The 20,634-nt window shown below is 47.2% G+C and overlaps 1 protein-coding gene across 6 annotated transcripts in view; it reads right to left on the bottom strand.

The window, feature by feature from the left end:
* STXBP5L (syntaxin binding protein 5 like) overlaps nt 1-20,634 on the bottom strand; it is an 815,959-nt gene that overhangs the window by 777,388 nt on the left and 17,937 nt on the right. For 5 of the 6 annotated variants that reach the window (XR_004539193.1, XM_033941651.1, XM_033941652.1 and 2 more), the window contains exon 2: nt 3,684-3,781. The exons of the other annotated variant lie outside the window; for it this stretch is intronic. Coding sequence is in view for 4 of the 5 variants with exons in the window: in XM_033941651.1 (XP_033797542.1) it covers nt 3,684-3,781 (98 nt within the window). In the remaining variant the exon portion in view is untranslated. The remainder of the gene's footprint in view (nt 1-3,683; nt 3,782-20,634) is intronic. 6 annotated transcript variants of the gene reach the window in all.

The following is a 20,634-nucleotide window of genomic DNA, read 5'->3' as shown; positions in this document are numbered from 1 at the left end:
TGTTATTTGCGTGAAAATACGGTACTCACCAAAGTACCCTTTAAATTCAGGAAATATCTCCTTTTCTGTTAGAAACAGTACAAGGTGCCTAAGAAAACCCTCTTGAAAATTTTCCTTACTAGAAATTTATTAAGATTGTTATATCTGGGATTGCATAGATTCCTCCTTTTTCTATGGAATCAGGGAATACTTGGAATAGAATTTCCACTCTCTTTCCCATGGTAAAATGAGCTTGGACTACATTGATTTCTAATAGTTCCTTGAACAGTAGGATTCTGATGCAGAAAAAGACTATGAAACTCCAAGGGAGAGAGACAATCTGGAAGAATTTACAATAGGCTAAGCATGTATAAATTCCATATTTATTTATTTGTTTTAAAAATTTATACACTACCTAAACCTAGGCAGATCACAATAAATATACATAATAAAAACAATAAGACAAAGCATTCACTATGCAACCCTCACACCATTTACAAATGCAGTCCATCTATCAGAATTTAAATATCAGAAGTTATACTGGTCAACAGTTTAAGTAAAACTATAACTGCTCCCTCTCCTCCCCCAGGAAGCTTCTCTAGAAAGGATGTTATATTACTGGATATGTCAAGCTGGACCTAGTCAACATCCCATTCCAGTCTTCAGTGCCTTTTGTTTTCTAGAGTGAGTGCGGACCCTATAATTATTGCAAGGGCAAGGAGAAAAGAAGATAGTTCTTTCTTAGAGTAAGGTTTAAAAGTCAGTCCTGGAATATTCCCCTTGGCAGTCAGGTTTTCGGGATATCCACAATGAATATGTATGAAATTGATTTGCATACAGTGCCTCCATTGTATGCAAATCTTCCACGTATATTCATTGCAGACATTCTGAAAACCTGACCTCTTGGACTGCCTTGAGATCCTGCTTTAGAGAAAAGAATCGGCTTCTTAGCATTCCACTTGAATGCCTCCTAGAATATGACATATACACAATGGAGCATTGAAACTATTTTGTTGTCACTGGGATCTTCAGACTGCTGCTAGAGTAACATAACGCGATTGCAATTCTCATTGATCTTGTTTGTGCGCTATTACTGCTTATTATTAGGAACTATATCACTGACAATTTTTCATTCTTTGTACTTTATTATATAGAAACTAGTTTTTAAGCCCATTACATTAACAGGTGCTAGAATAGATGTGTCTGTCTTTCTTTCTTTCTTTCTTTCTCTCTCTCTCCTTAGCCGCTTTCTGTTTGTCTGTCTTTCTTTCTGTCTCTCTCTTTTCTCGGCTGCCCACCATCACCCCTTGCCTGCTTCTCCTGTCCAGCAGTAGCCCTTCTCCCTTACTTTTACCTCCTCCCTGTCCAGCAGCACCTCTTCCTTGCTCCCCCTGTCCAGCAGTAGGCCTCCCTTCCTGTTACCTCTCCCTGTCCAGCAGCACATCTTCCTTGCTCCCCCTGTCCAGCACTAGGCATCCCTTCCTGTTACCTCCCCCCCTGTCCAGCAGCACCTCTTCCCTGCTCCCCCAGTCCAGCAGCACCCCTTATCTGCTCCCCCTGTCCAGCATCCAGCTTCCTGGTCGTTCGCATCTGCCCTTCTCTTCAAAGCAGCCTGCTGAGGTTCGCAGCTGGCTGTAGCGAACCTCGCAGGCTGCTCTGCACATTGGTAGCACGTTCCCGCAGCGGCAGCAGTTGGTGAGTGAGGGGGGGGGGAGTCGCCAGCGTGTTCCCTGCTTCCATGTTCGAAAATTGAATTCAGCATGGACCCAGAGACCACGGTGGTAGGGATCACATTGTCCTAAGTGCGCATGCGCGCTTAGCGTTTTATTTTAGAGGACGGTTGTATAGAAAGAACTTAACTTTATTGTCAACACATCCCCTTCACCATCACATTTCATATACTTCCTCAGGGTTGGGGAAGACACTACAAAACTGCACAGAGAGAACTATTGTTGCAATACAAACAGGTAGAGGCTGCCACTGAATCTATTACTTTTATTCAAAAATTCTCCACTCTCGCCCCTCATATTAATCAGATTATACTGAACCACTGGCACATAGTCAGGCTTGCTATTAATATGAACAATGAAAGACCAATATTTTCATATAGGCGGGGCAAAAACATAGGGGATATGATGAATTATGGTTTCAACCTTACTGTATCTCAAAGAGAAGGGATGTCATGTAGCACGGGCACTGTCAATGATGCCCCTTTACCCTTTCGGGGGATAGTTGACCTCATCCGGTTACGGGGCAAAGCTATCAGTCCTGGAATAGAACTGGCTGCGACTCTTCCCATGTAATTTATATGATACAATGCCCCTGTCCAAAAATTTATGTCAGTCGTACAATAAGGCCAATCAAGATAAGACTAACTCAACATAAGTCAAGTACACACCTTGAACGAGACTGCTTCTTTGGTTCACCATTGGAAATTATTTAACCATATATTGCAAGATTTAAAATGAGGATCATTGATTTCATTAAAGTAGGGTAGGAGGGAGGTAATATAGAACAGGCCCTCAATATTAAAGAACTCAGATGGATGTTTGAGTTGAACATTGGAAGACCTGAACCAGAAATTTGATAAGTGCTTTTGTGATTTTATAACTAATTTGTCTGGTTACAGGGCTTGTGCCTGAAATCTAGTCTCTCCATTCTTAATTATTTAGTTAAACTGAGCTGACTCTATATATCTGTATTGCGGTGTACTGCTCTGTTTTCAAACCTAGACCTCTTTCTTCCTCATAAAAATAAAAAAAGCTTTTCATTCCTTTTTGGCTAACCTTGGTACAAGAGTCTTTCTTGAACTGCTAATTTTTCTAAACTTTCCTAACTTGAACTGTAAATAAGCTTGAACTGTAGATAAGCTCTGTAGATAACTGTAGATAAGCTCTGTAAGGTTTATTTTACATTGCCAAAACTTGGATAGGTAGCAGATTAAGGGATGGATTCACTAACCTTTCTTCCGTGGGCGATCCATGGCCAATCCCAGCAGGCCCCATGAATTCACAAATGGGAAAAATTCAAATGAGGGTGATCAGAGGAACGCCCTCATTTTGCCGACACGGATCGCTAGTGTGCGATTCTGCGCATGCGCAGACCATCTGTAGATGGTCTGGGCATGCGTTAAGACCCCTCTGAGCAAAGATTTTTTTTTTTTACTTTTTTGTAGCCCAGCGAGCCCATGGTTTTAACCTGCTTTAAACCCACGGGTTAAAACCACGGGCTCGTAGTGCGTGGAAGGGCAGGAGAGATTCGGGGCAGGGCAGGAGGAGAAATCCGGGGAAGAGCAGGGCGGCAATTCGGGGCAGAGGAGGCAGGAGAGATCGGGGAAGAGCATCGGGGCGGCAGGCAGGAGAGATTCGGGGCAGCAAAGACTGTGGAGGAGGAGGAGGAGTTGAAAAGCTGATTGACAACTGATGCAGTGTGCTCACAAGCATAAATGATAACCCTAGTGCACTGGAAAAGCTCTTTAGTATACCACAAAAGAGAACAATGAAACACTAACAAAACTGAAAAAACATAAAATGGATTAATACCAGGGGTTTTTTTTGGGGGGGGGTTAGTACAAATATAAATTTCTTCAAGAATTCAATATAATTTGATAAGCTATAAATTATTTTTCTTACCGCTAATAGATTGTTCATTTTATATTCATTGTAAAGTTTGGTTTGTTTTGTTTTTATTAAGAAAAAGGATACATCCGTATTGTGCCCGTCCGTGTTCCAATGGCTAAAATTTTCTGAACTGGGTCGAAAGCTAGGGCAGTTGGCTGATAAGGGAAACCATGACGAACTGTCTGAAACAGAAAAATGAAAATTGTAATTTAAAATTGCTCAAAGAATGAAAATGATTCACTGTTAATGTTAACCAATTCTGCATAAAAAAATAACACAGTAGACTCTCTGTTAACCAGAACTCAATTAACCAGAACTCTCAAGCAACCAGAATCTAAGAAATACTGTAAAAGTTTAAATAAAAATAAAATCAATTTCTGGCAGGGGCTTTATAACATTCTTAGTCTTGTCAACCATCCCTTTTTTTAAAAAATAATTCCTAGCATCCTGTTTGCCTTTGTTGGCCACCGCAGCACATTTGCCAGAAGGAAAAATTATGTTCTTACCTGTTAATTTTCTTTCCTTTAGATGCAGCAGATGAATCTGGAGACCAGTGAGATAGCACACACTTACCAGCAGGTGGAGATATAGAAACTGATTAACAGGTGCTCCTCTTGCATGGCACACCTCCTGTCCACTCAGTATCGCTCCTTGTCCAAGTATCGGAAACCAGAAATATCACCAGTATGCATAAAAAACTTCTTTCTCACAACCATTATAAAATTAAACCATATAGAATACAACTACCAACCATAACATCCAAAAAGAAACCAACCACAACGTAGAAACGAGTGGGGCTCTGGATTCATCTGCTGCGTCTAAAGAAAATTAACAGGTAAGATTTTTCCTTCCTCAGCAACAGCAGCAGATGAATCCAGAGACAAGTGGGATGTAGCAAAGCAAGCCTCAATCTGGGTGGGAAGCAAACACCACCTCCGCAATGACCAAAGTGCCAAAAGCAGCCTCCGCCTGCGCTGCCACATCCAACCGTTAATGCTTAGAAAAGGTATTCTTGGAAGGCCAAGTAGCTGCCTGACAAATCTCCTCAAAGGCAAGCCCCCTGTACTAAGCCCATGATGTTGCCACCACTCAGGTCGAATGAGCACAGAGATCCTCTGGCAACTAATATGCTTAATTTTATACTCGGCGGTAGTACAGAGTTTTACATATGGTTTTAATTCCTGAAATTTTAAATTCAATGTTATTTTAATTTCTTTGTATTGATTAGTTTCCCACGTATTAACCTTTATAGGACCCCCAGGGTATGTATTCTTCATTCATGTTTTGTCCTATACAGTTCCATTTGTGTCTTTCCAGCTTGTCTAAACACAAGTATTCACAGATCATTTGTTTAGCATGATCTTCACACATCCACCATTTTTATAATATATTTAAGTTCTTCACTTCACTCTGCATTTTACATACTCAAATATTTTCTATACTTACCACAATTTTTCAACAACTCATTTTCATTAGTGCCACTCACATCACTGTGTCTTTTATCACACATCTTTTATACTCTTTGCATGTTAGATATCATTCACAGTCTTATATCTCATCACCACTACCATTCATAACTTACATGCATTCTTAATGTACCCCTCATTATTTATAGGACCCCTGAAGAAGACTTATTGTCGAAACACAGACCGTGTTGGGTCCTGTATCCCTAGCGGACTAGGTCCTTTAAGGCTTTTATGTGGATAACCTATTTTTATGTGGATGAATTTATTTTGATGTGGATGAAATTATTTTATGTGGATGATTTTGGTGTACCTTTGGAACTTTGACTCTTTCAAATAAAGTCCATTTAGGAACATCGTCACACCACAGAGTTTTTTTGGTTTTCTCTGGATTTTCTTCTCTGTGGACAACTTGGGGTCAATTCTTTTTGGTTTTTGCCTGTTGCTTTTTAAATCTCCTCCAAGGCAAGCCCCCTGGACTCAGCCCATGATGTTGCCACCACTCAGGTCGAATGAGCACAAAGATCCTCTGGCAACTATTTTCCTGCCAGCAAATAAGCAGAAAAAATTGCCTCTCTGACCCATCAAGTGATAGAAGCCCTGGACACCGTCAAACCTTTGTTGCGCCCCGCAAACAACACAAAGAGGTTATCCGAATGTCTAAAGTCATCAGTAACCTGCAGATAGTGCAGAGGTATCCTAAGTACATCGAGCAAATGCAAGGACTGAAACCACAAACCACAGTCCTCCTCCCTGAAGAATGGAAGAGAGACTGATTGGAATGAAAGGACGAGACCACTTTAGGAAGAAACCAGAAACTTCAAAAAAGGATTCCGGCACGATAACACTTGCAACTCAGATACTCGCTGAGCCGAAGCTATGGTCACCAGAAATATCATTTTTAGTGTCACATCCTTCAGCGTTGCCTTGGCCAAAAGCTCAAATGAGGCCTATTGTAAACCCCCCCTCCCCCTCCAAGTACTAACTTAAAACTCCAGTCCAGACATGGCCGCTTAACAGGTGGACTAATGCATTGAACCCCTCTGAGGAATTGAACCACATCAGGCTGCGACGCCAGGGAAGAGTGAGACAGCCTGCCCCTGTAACAAGCAATTGCCGCCACCTGAACTTTAAGGGAATTATACACCAATCCCTTGGCTACTCCATCCTGCACAAAAGAAAGAATGTGAGATTGAGAAGCCTAGAAGGGCGAAATACCCTGAGCACCACACCAAGAATCAAATACTCTTCAGACTCTAGCATAAGACACAGACGTAGATCTCTTTTTTACTTGGAGAAGAGTTGAGATAGCATGCTCCGAATAACCCTTATGCCTCAGCCGGGACCAAAGTGGGACGGATTTTCCTTGTTGATCGGACCCTGGGTGAGCAAATCCGGTGTCACCGGAAACCACAACGGCTCGTCCGTCGAAAGACCCATCAGATCTTCAAGCTGACGACTCTTAAAAGGGAGCCACACAAGCTGAAGTTTGGAAGCCGCATCCGCAGCCCAATTACAGAGCCACAACGATTTGCAAGAAACTACAGAGAGAGACATTTGTTTTGCAGAAGCGCGAATATCATATAAGGCGTCCGCCAAATATGCTAAACCCGTTTCCTTATCCGTAAAGTCAGATGGAATAGGCATCCTTGAATCTATCATCATATCCACTACTCGTTGCGCCCATTGCAGACATGTCCATGCTGCATAGGAACTGCACACAGCTGCTTGCAATATAACTGATACTACTTCAAAGGAAAGCTTCAGCGAAGATTCAATCTTCCTATCCTGGGTGTCTTTCAGCGTAACACCTCCCTCAACCGACAATGTAGTCTTTTTGGTAAACGTGGCCACCAAAGCGTCCACCCTCAGGAGCTTAAACCTCTCCAGCTCCTCCTGTACCACTGGGTACAACTGCCACATGGCCTTTGGCACTCGGAGACCTGTCTCTGGCATGTCCCACTGAGCAGAAATAAGTTCCTGCATGGCTTGATGGACTGGAAAAGTCTTAGGTGGTTTTCTCGTGCCTGTCATAAGATGGTTAGCAAACCCTGTTACCTGTGTATCAACCTAAGAGATATTTAGACCTTGCAATGCCTTAGAAATAAAAGATGATAATTCTTCCTTATGGAAAATTCAGAGCACTGTGGGATCATCCACCTCTCTACCTAATGCGTCCTCTAACTCCAAATCTGCCACTTCCCTCTCCTCCAGAGACTCAGGAAGAGCAAGGAATAAGCTGGAATCCGATGGGAGGATCCCCTCCATCCTTGGGAGCCACTCTGCGACGTTTGGCCGCCTGAGACTTCACCGGAGGTCTTTTGACAGGGAGTAAAAAAAATTGCCTAAACTCACCTTGATGTGCAAGCTGAGAGCTTTGCAATAAAAAGGCTTTATGCATCAGCATAATAAACTCCGGTGAAAATGTCACCTGATTTCCCCCTGCCATTATTACCTGCACACACTGTTGCAGTGAAACCATTGTTGCTATCAAAGAAGAGGAACCGCTGACTACTGCCAAAATTTCCCCAGCCGCCGACATGCTCTGTAGTGAAGTGGGCACAGCTGCGAGTGAAGGAGAGCTCGGCCGCGTTTCAACTGGAAAAACAGGGAAAAAACAGACTCATCCGGCGCCATGTTAAGAATCTCCCCCACCGTGTCTGTGCAGCCAGCCGCACACAGGCCCAATGGTGTTCGGCGCTTCCCACAGCACGAACACCTTTTTACTACCTCTGCCGCCATGTCGATACCCTGAACGCATGCAGCATACAGAAACCACCAGGAATAACTAAAACTAAAAGGAAAAAAGTTCTCTCACCCAAACTCGGCAGGAAACGTTGTTAAGCCTGGTAGTTGTACACTGCAGACTGTCAGTAAAGTACAGTTCAGCTACATCAATATTGGTCTTCTTTTTTTTTTTTATTTTTTAACTGGGAAAGAAGAAAACTGGGAGAATCAAAAAAAACCCTCAATCCACTGGAGGGGAGGGTGTGGCAGGGACCTGGGAGGCCCAGGTGTAACCTCCAAAGTTGACACCACTCAGCCAAACACCCCTTGCTCACTGAAGAGCACACTCAATAGGCGCCAAAACTGGGCAAACACAGCAAATAATCCAGGAGCCAGTGGGACTACAACCATCCGTCTGCTGGAGATATAGAATACTGAATGGACAGGAGGCGTGCCATACAAGAGGAGTACCTGTTAATCAGTTTCTATATCTCCACCTGCTGGCAGATGTGTACTATCCCACTAGTCTCTGGATTCATCTGCTACTGTTGCTAAGGAAGGTTTCATTGTATTGTCTACAATGACACCCAGATCCTTTTCTTGAGCGCTAACCCACAAGGTGGGCCCTACCATTCGGTAACTGTGATTCGGGTTATTCTTCCCAATGTGCATCACTTTGAATCTGTCCACATTAAATTTCATCTGCCGTTTGGACGCTCAGTCTTCCAATTTCCTAAGGTCTGCCTGCAATTTTTCACAATCTGCATTCGTTTTAACAACTTTGAACCCTACACTCTGTTTCTCTTCGATAACCAATTCCTAATCCACAACTGAACTTTGCCACCTATCCTATGACTTTAATTTTCTCAGGAGTCTCTCATGATTTAAAGAAACTAAAGCATCACAAGGATGGGAAAAATTCCCCACCAAGGCTGTAACTCGCTCAATAAAGAAATCAATAAATTGAGCAAATATTATTAAGCAAAAAGAACTGTGCAAAATGTGAATAAGTAATTGCACTTCATTCCCTGAGGAAAGTTCTGAAACGGAGCTCACATCGGAAGAGGTGGTGCTGCAAGATAAGTTTTATCCTTTCTTAAATCACATTCAATAAGATAAAAAAAATATGAATATCAAAAAGGACAGATATTGAAGTCAGATCAATAAGGATTGCAGCCTGGTTAGGTTAAACTACCCGATGGGCAGTCTGAAGATCCTTCACTTCTAATGTATCCCTTTTGCTATAAAGGCTATACTATTTGTTATGGTATATGAACAGTAATAGTAGCCGTTGACACTATTATTGCGCTGAAGCTGGTGACAAGAGCAGTTGTTGGAAAAGGCAAGGTTGAGGCAGTGGCCATTCTGGTATGTAGGGGCTGTGGAGCACAGTTGAAGATTGAATGAGGTTGTGAGTGCGAGACATCTAGAGGTGTAAGCAGTGGCGTACCAAGGGGGGGGCGGAGGGGGCGGTCCGCCCCGGGTACCAAGCCCTGAGGGGGTGCTCCCGGTCCGGTCCAGTTCCCCCCCTACGCCGGGTGTCGCGTCTGGAAACAGCCTGCAGCAAGATCGCGATGCCAGAGATCTTTGCCTGCTTCGACTGTTTCCTCCGCCACGGTCCTGCCCCTCTTCTGATGTCAGAGGAGGGGCGGGACCGCGGCGGAGGAAACAGCCGAAGCAGGCAAAGATCTCTGGCATCGCGCGATCTTGTTGCAGGATGTTTCCCCAGGGCAGTAGCATACCAAGGGGGGCGAGGGGGAGGTCCATCCCGGGTGCCGCCTTAGGGGGGGGGTGCACAGCTGGCCCGGTCCCTATCGCGCTCCTACCCTCCCAGCGAAAGCAGCATCGGCGCCATTATCGAAAAAGGTAATGGTGCCAGGCCTTGGAGCACCAAGGCAGACCGCTTCTCCCCCCTCCCAGCCGAAACCCCGCTGACCATCCTATCTCTCCCCCCCCAAGTGAACCTTTCCGACCCTCCCAGCGAAAGCAGCAAATAGCGTCGGCTTTATCCTCCCTCTGCCGCATCACTGATGACGTCATCAGTAACGCGGCAGAGGGAGGAGAAAGCCGCGAAGGAGGTTTGCTGCTCTCGCTGGGAAGGTCGGAAAGGTTCACGGGGGGGGGGGGAGATAGGAGGGTCAGCGGGGATTCGGCTGGGAGGGGGGAGAAGCGGACTGCCTCGGTGCTCCATTACCTTCTTCGGGCAGCAGCAGCGTTTACAATTCGCTGCTGTTGCCGGCTTCAGGCCTTGTTCTCTGCCGGGTCCTGCCTACTTCCAGTTTTCATGAAGACAGGACCCGACAGAGAGGAAGGCCTGAAGCGGGCAACAGCAGTGAATTGTGAATGCTGCTGCTGCCCGATGAAGTTCAGGACATCAGGACATCGGGGAAGGAGCAGGGAGAAATCGGCTGCTGGCTTGGGGGTGAGGGTAGGGAAAGAATCGTGGAAGTGGAGAAATCGGCACGATGGCTTTGTGCAGGCTAGGGGGAGAGAGAAAGAAAGGAAAAAATAAAGAGGGGGCCAGGGGGAGAGAGAAAGAAAGGCAGAAAGAAAGAGGGGTCAGGGGGAGAGAGAAAGAAAGGCAGAAAGAAAGAGGGGGACCAAGGGGAGAGAAAGAAAGGCAGAAATAAAGAGGGGGTCAAGGGGGAGAGAAAGAAAGGCAGAAAGAAAGAGGGGGGCCAGGAGGAGAGAGAAAGAAAGGCAGAAATAAAGAGGGGAGCCAGGGGGAGAGAGAAAGAAGAAGGACCAGAAGAAGGACCAGAGACTCATGAAATCACCAGACAAAAAAGTAGGAAAAATGATTTTATTTTCAACTTAGTGATCAAAATGTGTCCGTTTTGAAAATTTATATCTGCTGTCTATATTTTGCACTATGGCCCCCTTTTACTAAACCGCAATAGAGTTTTTTAGCGCAGGGAGCCTATGAGCGTCGAGAGCAGCGTGGGGCATTCAGCGCAGCTCCCTACGCTAAAAACCGCAATCGCAGTTTAGTAAAAAGGGAGGGGGAATATTTGTCTATTTTTGTATAGTTGTTACTGAGGTGACATTGCATAAAGTCATCTGCCTTGACCTCTTTGAAAACCCGCGGAATATAAATGATAATTAACATTTTCTCTGCGTACAGCGTGCTTTGTGTTTTTAAAATTTTATTGTTGGTAGATCATTTTGACTTGGCCACAAAGGTAAGGGGGAGGGAGGGGAACTGCTGAAAGACATCTAGTAATCCTTGCAGGCTTGACTGCAGGGAATTATTTTTGTAAAATCATGTTTTGTTATGTGACTGGCATTATCTAGACTTTAATTTCTATGAATGAATAGAATGAAAATGATATAAAATTACTTGCTTGTTTTTATGTGCGTGCGCTGAAGGAAAGTGGAGAGAGAGTGGGCTGAGGATGCTGAAGGGAAATGGGGAAGAAAGTGGGGAAAAGACGCTGATTTATAAATTGACAATTGTACAGAATATTGTTTCTTTTTATACTTTAATATAAACAATTCAAGGCTTGTGTGGATGGAATCAGGTGGTTTGCGGGGATGGGGACCGAGCTTACGGGGATTAGTCCAATAAAATGGTATTTTTTTATTTCTCATTATTTGTTTTATTTTTATTTGTTAATTTATAAAGTGGTGATTGTTATGTATCAGTTTTTTCAAATTTACATCTACTGTCTTTATATTTTGCACTGTATTAGAGGACATGTGTTACTGTTTTTTGTGGTGTTGCATTGTATCCAGGGTCTGGTTTCTTGGCGGATCAGTTTAACTTTTGTCTACATATTTCTATTTTTAGTTTGTGATTATTCCATTTTGGGCGAGGGTGTATCTCTGTTCTGTGTGTATGAAAAAGACATAGTTTTCAGTTGGCATTGACTACAGGACCAATTGACTGTGCGGGATCTGGCTTGTTTAGTTTTACAATGTATGTGTTGGTGTTCTAGTGCTCACTGCAGTGTTTAAGATGCAGCCTTTTCCTAGGTACACTCTTGTGGTGCGATATGTAGATTGGTACTAAAAATCATATTTTTCATATAGATGGGGGGGGGGGGGTGTCAAAAAATGATGGGCCCCGGGTGCCACATACCCTAGGTACGCCACTGGGTGTAAGAGTCAGAGGGGTCATCAGCATGGATGTTGATGTCGTCAAGGATGAGGGAGGAAGATGAGGGTTTGAGAAAGGAGGAAAGCCAGAAGTCAAATTTGGTGAGGCAGGAAGAAAAGAATTTGTAAGGGGGTCAATAAAGCAATGTTACTTACCGTAACAGTTGTTATCCAGGGACAGCAGGCAGCTATTCTCACTAGTGGGTGATGTCATCCGACAGAGCCCCGATACGGACATCTTGCAAGCATGTCTTGCTTGAAGAAACTCAGAAGTTTCGAGATGCCCGCACCGCGCATGCGCCAGTGCCTTCCCGCCCGATGTACCGGGCGTGTCTCCTCAGTTCAGGTAGCTAGCCTGAGAAGCCAACCCAGGGGAGGTGGGTGGGACGTGAGAATAGCTGCCTGCTGTCCCTGGATAACAACTGTTATGGTAAGTAACATTGCTTTATCCCAGGACAAGCAGGCAGGTATTCTCACTAGTGGGTGACCTCCAAGCTAACCCCAATGGGATGGTGGGAGAGTTGGCAACTTAAGAGAACAAATTTTGTAATACAGTTTGGCCAAACTGTCCATCCCGTCTGGAGAAAGTATCCAGACAATAATGAGAGGTGAATGTATGAACCGAGGACCAAGTGGCAGCCTTACAAATCTCCTCAATCGGTGTCGATCTGAGGAAGGCTACAGAGGCTGCCATTGCTCTGACCTTGTGGGCTGTGACCTTACAGGGAAGGGATAATCCAGCCTGGGCATAGAGGAAGAGATACAAGCCGCCATCCAGTTAGAGATGGTGCGCTTCGATACAGGTCGTCCCAACTTGTTTGGATCAAAGGAGACGAAAAGTTGAGGTGCAGTCCTGTGGGGCTTTGTGCGATTCAAGTAGAAAGCCAGAGCACGTTTACAGTCCAGAGTGTGCAAAGCAGATTCCCCAGGATGAGAATGAGGCTTTGGAAAAAACACTGGAAGCACGATGGATTGATTGATGTGAAATTCAGAGACCACTTTAGGTAAGAATTTTGGATGAGTACGGAGAACCACCTTGTCATGATGGAATACAGTGAAGGGTGGATCTGCCACTAGGGCCTGAAGCTCACTGACTCGGCGGGCTGACGTGAGGGCCACCAGGAAAACCACCTTCCAGGTGAGATACTTAAGAGGAGCCGTTTTGAGAGGTTCAAACGGAGGCTTCATAAGATGAGACAGGACAACATTGAGATCCCAAACCACAGGAGGAGGTTTGATAGGAGGATTGACATGAAAAAGTCCTTTCATAAATTTGGAAACCACAGGATGAGCAGACAAAGGTTTCCCCTGTAGAGGCTGATGGAAAGCCGCAATAGCACTCAGGTGGACTCGTATAGAGGTAGACTTGAGACCAGACTGGGACAGGTATAGAAGATAGTCCAATACAGACGATAGAGAAGCTTTCTGAGGTTCTGTAGCATTGGAAATACACCAGGTCGAGAATCTCGTCCATTTTTGGGAATAGCATTGTCGAGTAGCAGGCTTCCTGGAAGCCTCCAAGACCTCCCTCACAGCTTGAGAGAACTGGTGAGGGGTCATGTTGAAAGGAACCAGGCTGTCAGGTGGAGAGACTGCAGGCTGGGATGAAGCAGTGAACCTTGATGTTGAGTAAGCAGTGAAGGAAACACTGGAAGAAGTATTGGCTCCCTGCTGCTGAGTTGAAGTAGAAGGGAGAACCAAGGTTGTCTGGGCCACCGAGGAGCAATCAGGATCATGGTGGCATGGTCTGATCTTAACTTGACCAGAGTCTTCTGAATGAGAGGAAAGGGAGGAAACGCATAAAGGAAGCGATTCCCCCACTCCAGTAGAAAGGCGTCTGCCTCGAGGCGGAGAGGAGTGTAGATCCTGGAGCAAAACTGAGGCAGTTTGAAGTTGTGGGGCGCTGCAAAGAGGTCTATCTGAGGCGTTCCCCACTGAGCGAAGATCTGATGAAGGGGTTTGGAATGGAGCGTCCATTCGTGAGGTTGGAGAAGACGACTCAATTTGTCTGCCAAGACGTTGTCCTTCCCCTGAATGTAGACAGCTCTGAGGAAGGTGTTGTGGCGAACCGCCCAATCCCAGACTCGAAGAGCTTCCTGACAAAGAGGGGCCGAGTCCGTGCCCCCTTGTTTGTTGACATAATACATGGCGACCTGATTGTCTGTGCGAATAAGGACCACCATGTCGTGAAGCAGATGCTGAAAAGCTTGGAGAGCATTGAAGATGGCCCTGAGCTCCAGAAGATTGATTTGATGGAGTCGTTCCGTAGTGGTCCAGAACCCCTGAGTTCGTAGGCCATCCAGGTGGGCCCCCCAGGCATAGTTCGATGAATCGGTCGTGAGAACTTTCTGATGGGGAAGAGAGTGAAACAGCAAACCTCTGGAGAGATTCGAAGAGGTCATCCACCAGAGAAGAGACTGCCGTAGAGCAGGAGTGACGACAATGTGACGGGACAACGGGTCGGACACCTGAGTCCACTGAGATGCCAGGGTCCATTGAGGAATTCTGAGATGTAGTCTGGCAAAAGGCGTCACATGAACTGTAGAGGCCATGTGGCCCAAGAGGACCATCATGTGTCTCGCCGAAATGGACGGGCGAGAAGACACCGACTGGCAGAGTAGAAGGAGAGCATCCATGCGTTGAGGAGGAAGGAATGCTCGAAGTTGAATGGTATCCAGAACAGCCCCGATAAAGGGGAGAGACTGAGTGGGCTGAAGATGTGATTTGGGGAAGTTGATCTCGAAGCCCAGACTCTGCAGAAAAGAAATTGTGGTCAAGGTCGCCGAAATGACCTCTGGAGCCGACGGTGCCTTGATGAGCCAGTCGTCGAGGTATGGAAATACCTGGAGACCTATGTTCCGGAGTGCAGCGGCCACCACCACCAGACACTTTGTGAAGACTCTGGGAGACGAGGAAAGGCCGAATGGAAGCACTCGATACTGCAGATGTAGATGTCCCACCCGAAATCTGAGAAACTTGCGGTAGGCCGGATGTATCGGGATGTGAGTGTAGGCCTCCTTGAGATCCAGAGAGCATAACCAATCGTTCTGCTCGAGTAGGGGGTAGAGAGAGGCAAGGGTCAGCATGCGGAACCGCTCCTTGACCAAAAACTTGTTGAGGACCCGAAGGTCCAAAATGGGACGCAGATCGCCCGTCTTCTTCGGAACCAAGAAATACCGGGAGTAGAACCCCCGGTTTTGCTGATCTACTGGCACCGGCTCTACGGCTCGAAGCCGAAGCAGAGCCTGCGCCTCCTGTAGAAGAAGAGCGGTCTGCATCGAGTTGGAAGGATACTCTCTTGGCGGGTGGTCCGGGGGGACCCGTTGGAAATGAAGAGAGTATCCCTCTCTTACGATGGTAAGGACCCAAAGGTCCGAGGTGATCGACTCCCATTGATGATAAAAATGGTGGAGTCGACCCCCGATGGGAAAAACAAGGGAAGACAGAACGTCGGTTATGCTCCCTGGAAGAGAGTCAAAAGGGCTGAGTGGCCTTGGGTGCAGCCAGCATCTGAGGCTTCTGCTGAGACTTCTGTGGAGGCTGCCTCTTCGCAGGCTGTCTCGCTAGGGGAGCCTGTCTTGGTTGATAACGCCTCTGGTAGATTTGAGGCGGTCTAGATGGACGAGACTGTTGAGGCTTAGGCTTAGGACGCAGAATGGATTGAAAAGACTTCTCGTGGTCCAAAAGCTTTTTAGTGACAGTCTCGATAGACTCATCGAACAGATCCGCTCCCGCACAAGGCACATTAGCCAATCTGTCTTGGAGGTTCGGATCCATATCAATAGTGCGAAGCCAGGCCAGGCGACGCATGGCGACTGAGCAGGCCGCAGCACGTGCCGAGAGCTCGAAGGCATCGTAGGAGGATTGCATCAGCTGCAGCCGCAACTGGGACAGGGTTGCCACCACCTCCTCAAACTGGAAACGAGCTTCAGCATCGATGAAAGGGACGAACTTGCGGAGGACCGGCAAGAAGAAATCCAAATAGGAAGAGAAGAAAAAATTGTAATTGAGCACTCGAGTCGCCATCATCGAATTTTGGTAAACTCGTCTACCAAACTTGTCCATCGTTCTCCCCTCCCTGCCCGGAGGCACAGAAGCGTAGACCTGGGAAGGGTGAGAACGCTTGAGAGAAGACTCGACCAGAAGAGACTGATGAGAAAGTTGAGCTCCCTCAAACCCCTTGTGGTGAACGATGCGGTATCGAGCATCCAGCTTACTGGGAACCGCAGGGATAGAATACAGTGTCTCAAAACAGCGCATGAAAGTCTGGTCCAGCAATTTATGCAAAGGAAGCCGAAGAGTCTCCGCCGGAGGGTGAGGCAAATGCATCGTATCCAAATACTCTTTAGAATATTTAGATCCAGTATCCAAAGTCACATCTAAGTCATCCGCCATCTGTCGGAGAAAAGATGAGAAAGACAATTGGTCCGCCAAGGCCGGCCGCCGAGACGGACTAGACGAAGTGGAAGCCTCCGGGTCTAGGGAGAGCTGAGACCGGCATGGAGAATAAGAGGTAGATGGTTCCTCATACTCTGGTCCCTCCGGTTGGGAAACATCGGACGATGAGTATCCCAAACGTTGCATCTTTTTCTGTGGGGACACTTCCGAATGACGTGAGGAGTGTCGAGATGAGTGACGAGAACGATGCCCCTCCCGGTGCCGGGATAGGGAGCGAGAACTTCTGTGCATCGCACGATCCCCCGAAGCCTCTAAGGAATGGATGGGGCTCGAAGCGGTGGATCGCAGAGGTGGCAAGGACGCGGACTCACGCAGCGCCACCCAAGTCTGGTATGGAGTGCGGAAGAACTCTTCCTGCGATGCAGTATGCCCAGGACTCCGAATATCAGGGACCGTCCCAGCGCCCTGTTGCCGTGGAGGAGTAATGGGCTCTAAAGGTGGCATGTCAGGAAGGGAAGCCCTCCTGGAGGCATCCGCCGCCCTACGCCGATCCCCCTCGTCGAGCAGCGAGATCGAAGGGGGAGGGGGAGGGGGCGGACCGCCCTCAGGGACCGGTGCTCGGACTTCACCCTGAATGTTGGCGATAAGCCGGGGTCCCATAGTTTGCATAAGCTCGACAAACTGAGCTTCCAGCAGGGATCGAAGCGAAGCCGATATGGAGGGATCCGCACCGAAAGGGGGTCCTCCTGCACGGTCTTCGCGCTCCTTCGCGGCCAAGTGCTTCTGCTTAGTAGCTTTGGGCACCTTGATGACCACGGGAGGGACAGTGGAAGGCGGTACCTGAACCGAAGAGACAGAGGCAGGCGCCGCAGCGGAACTGGAAGCCGCAGCCGGTGTAAACGATGCTGGCTTCACGATGCTGGATGCGGAAGTCGTCGATGCAGGTTTCGAGCGGACCGGCGAAACCTCAGCAGATGTAGAAGCAGACAGATCCTTGGCAGTCTCCATCTTGAACATCGACTCCCAAAGTAAGCAACGCCGCTTGAACGAGCGCGCAGTGAGCGTGGAACAAGGCCTGCACGATTTCGGAACGTGGTCCGGACCAAGACACTGGAGGCAGCGTCGATGCGGGTCCGTCAACGAAATCGCACGCTGGCACTTGCTGCACTTTTTAAAACCGGTGATTGGCCGTGACATAGGCCGGAAAATCGACGCTGCAATGTCGAAAGAGGTAGGCCGCAGCCACGAGGCCGGGCCGGCCGAACCGCCGGAAGAAATAATTTTGAACTTTTTTTTTTTTTTTTTTTTTAAATAAAGTAAAGTAAAGTGAATTCAAAGAAATAAACCAAAACGCGGGTAAAGAAGGCAAAGAAAAACTGAAATTCAGTCAGCGCAGATTGAAGATAACTTCTCAGCTCCGCGGAAAGAAAAGAACTGAGGAGACACGCCCGGTACATCGGGCGGGAAGGCACTGGCGCATGCGCGGTGCGGGCATCTCGAAACTTCTGAGTTTCTTCAAGCAAGACATGCTTGCAAGATGTCCGTATCGGGGCTCTGTCGGATGACATCACCCACTAGTGAGAATACCTGCCTGCTTGTCCTGGGATAAATGACTGCTATTTGGAGAGGTAAAGGAGTGAATAGGTGGACAGACCTCAAAAGAGGGCAGGCAGTGAGACTGGGTTGAAAATGGCAGCAGGGCAGGAGTAACAGCCCAACATCACCTCTGCGACCAACTGTGCGAGGTATCTTGGAGAAGAAGTAGACTCCATGACACAGGGCTGGAGCTAAAGCTGAGTCTTTGGGCCAGAACCAGACCTCAGAGAGAGTACATGGAGGGATCGGAAGATGAAGAGGCCATGGATGCAGGCAAGTTTACTGGAGATAGAGCGGGTGTTCCACAGGGCACAAGAGAAAGGCAAGGAGAGGAACAGAGATGAGGTTGGAGTCATTGCAGTGTGGGCTGTATGAATGGAGTGCGAGTGGTTTAGGATGGCAAGAATGGGGATTAATATCTGCAGTTGAGAAGGGGGAAGGAGATAAACTGGAGGTAGGATGGTGTGGCCTGATTTGAGTAGAATGAGAGGTGGTTAGAAGGATCATGATTGGAGTCGATATCCTCGGCAGAGAATTGAAGGAGTAAAGGAGTACAAACGAGGGTAGAGGAGAAATGACAACAATGTTGGAGGCGGGAAGTACTCAGGTAGGAAGGAGATGGGTGGACAAGAGGAAGGAAGTGTTGAATCTTTAGGGCTGAGAAGAAGGTAGAAGATAAACGTGAGGATAAGGTGAGGAATTCAGAAGGTGGGTAATGGGGTCTAGAGGAATATAATGATGTGTGACAGGGAAGGATGTTGGGGAGAGTCAGCATCAGGAGAAGAATGAGTATTGGAGGCCATGGAGATACGGGGAGGGGATGGACAGTGAGATGGGGTGTAGCTTCTTTGCAGTCTTAGTAATAGTTTAGGATTGTTTCAACAAGCAGTGCATTGAGTGAACACAGTAGCATAAAACATAGGGGTAAAATACGTGGGTGAATGAGTGAGCTCAATACAGTCTGTATTGGTAGTTACCGAGAAGTCCACATGAGGGTCCATATGAAGGGCCACACAAAGGGCCCTTTGGTGTGGCCATTGATTGAGTCAGGTCCACCAGCAGGTTGGACCTCTTGTAGGGCTTTGGTGCTGGTGGATGACATCACCAGATAGGCATGGTTTTCCTGCAGATTGGGCATCATACGTGGCCTTCCAGAGAGGTAAGGAGTTGAGATGGAGGCAGGGCTCCTCACTCAGCTGGACCAGGCCAAAGCCTTTCCAGAGGGAGCAGTTGAAGGAGTCCTTGCAGGTCAGCCCTCCTGTAGGGCTTTGATGCTGGTGGATGATGTCACCAGGTGGGGGCAGGGTTTCTTGCTGATCAGGCAGCATGTGGCCCTCAGGAGGGGTAAGGCGTGAGATAGAGGCAGGGCTCCTTACCCATTTAGACCCAAACAAAGCCTTTCCAGATCTTTGAGAGACATAACCCTCAAAAGGTTTAAAAGGGAACTCCTGCAAGCAGGTTAAGCACTAAATTAAAATCCCAGAAGGGAAGAGAGGGACAAATGGAGGGCTGCAAATGGGTGACCTACCCTCCCCCCTTCAGAAACCATGCAATGTCAGCATGAGCCACCAGGGAGCTCCTCCCTAGACCACTGCTGAAGCAAGACATCTATTCCCATCAAGGCCACCTCTTTTCTGCAGCTGAAACTAGCACTCTGCCTTGGCATTCCCGCTCGATGCTATGAGGTTGAAAAATTGGCATTCTCCAAACCATAAATTGGAAGGCTGACAGATCCAATTTCCCCATTCTTCCAGATAAGTGATAAGCAGCTGTGGAAGTCTGCCGTAACATTATTCTCGCCGGTTATATGACCTTCTGAAAGTGCTAGGAGGTTTGACTCAGCCTAATGACAAAGAGCTGCTGCATCCAGGTTTGCTGCTCTACTTCAGGTGCCTCCCTACTTGTTGATAAGGGTCACTGCCATAGCACTGTTCCATCACCTGGACCACTTTCTCTCAAAGTAGGGGAAAGAACTCTGCCAGGGCCAACTGAATTGCTCATGTCTCTAAATGGTTGATGACCCTACCCAGAGGCACCATGGTCCAACACTTCCACATTACTGCTTAAGCAATGAGCCTCCCAACTGAGGCAGCTCACATTGGTATTTACCATCACTCAGTCAAGTGAGTCTAGCACAGAGGTTGGCAACTCCGGTCCTCAAGGGCCGGAATCCAGTCGGGTTTTTCAGGATTTCCCCAATGAATATGCATTGAAAGCAGTGCACGCAAATCAATTTCATGCATATTCATTGGGGAAATCCTGAAAACCCAACTGGATTCCGGCCCTCATGGACCAGAGCTGCCCACCCCTGGTCTAGCAGGACACACACTCCCCTCTCCAAGGAAGTAACCAGGGAAGACCCACCAGACCTACACCGAGCCTTGAGGAGGAAAGGCAAACAGTCGAAGTCCTGGGATATAGATGCCCATTGCAACAAAAGGTCTGCCTGGAGAGGATATATGTGAGCTGAAGTCCAAAGGCACCACTTTTGGAGTTGCCATCATGGACCCAAGAAGGGGGAGGGCAAAATGAACCAACTGTCAATCATTAATATGCATTTCCAACACCATAAACGTCACCAGTACACATGGACCTCTCTAAATGGCATGTATCGAAATCAAATTGACTACATCTGCAAAAGACAGAGATGAAAATCTGCAGTTTTGACTGCAAGGACTAAACCAGGAGCTGATTGTGAAAGCAACCACGAGCTTTTGACATGCAAGATCAAAATAAAGCTTCACAAGAAGATG

Source organism: Geotrypetes seraphini, chromosome 4 (assembly GCF_902459505.1).
Source record: "Geotrypetes seraphini chromosome 4, aGeoSer1.1, whole genome shotgun sequence".
NCBI lineage: Eukaryota > Metazoa > Chordata > Amphibia > Gymnophiona > Dermophiidae > Geotrypetes > Geotrypetes seraphini.
Note: the sequence above shows the minus strand (reverse complement) of the source record. Positions and strands in the feature narration are given on the sequence as shown.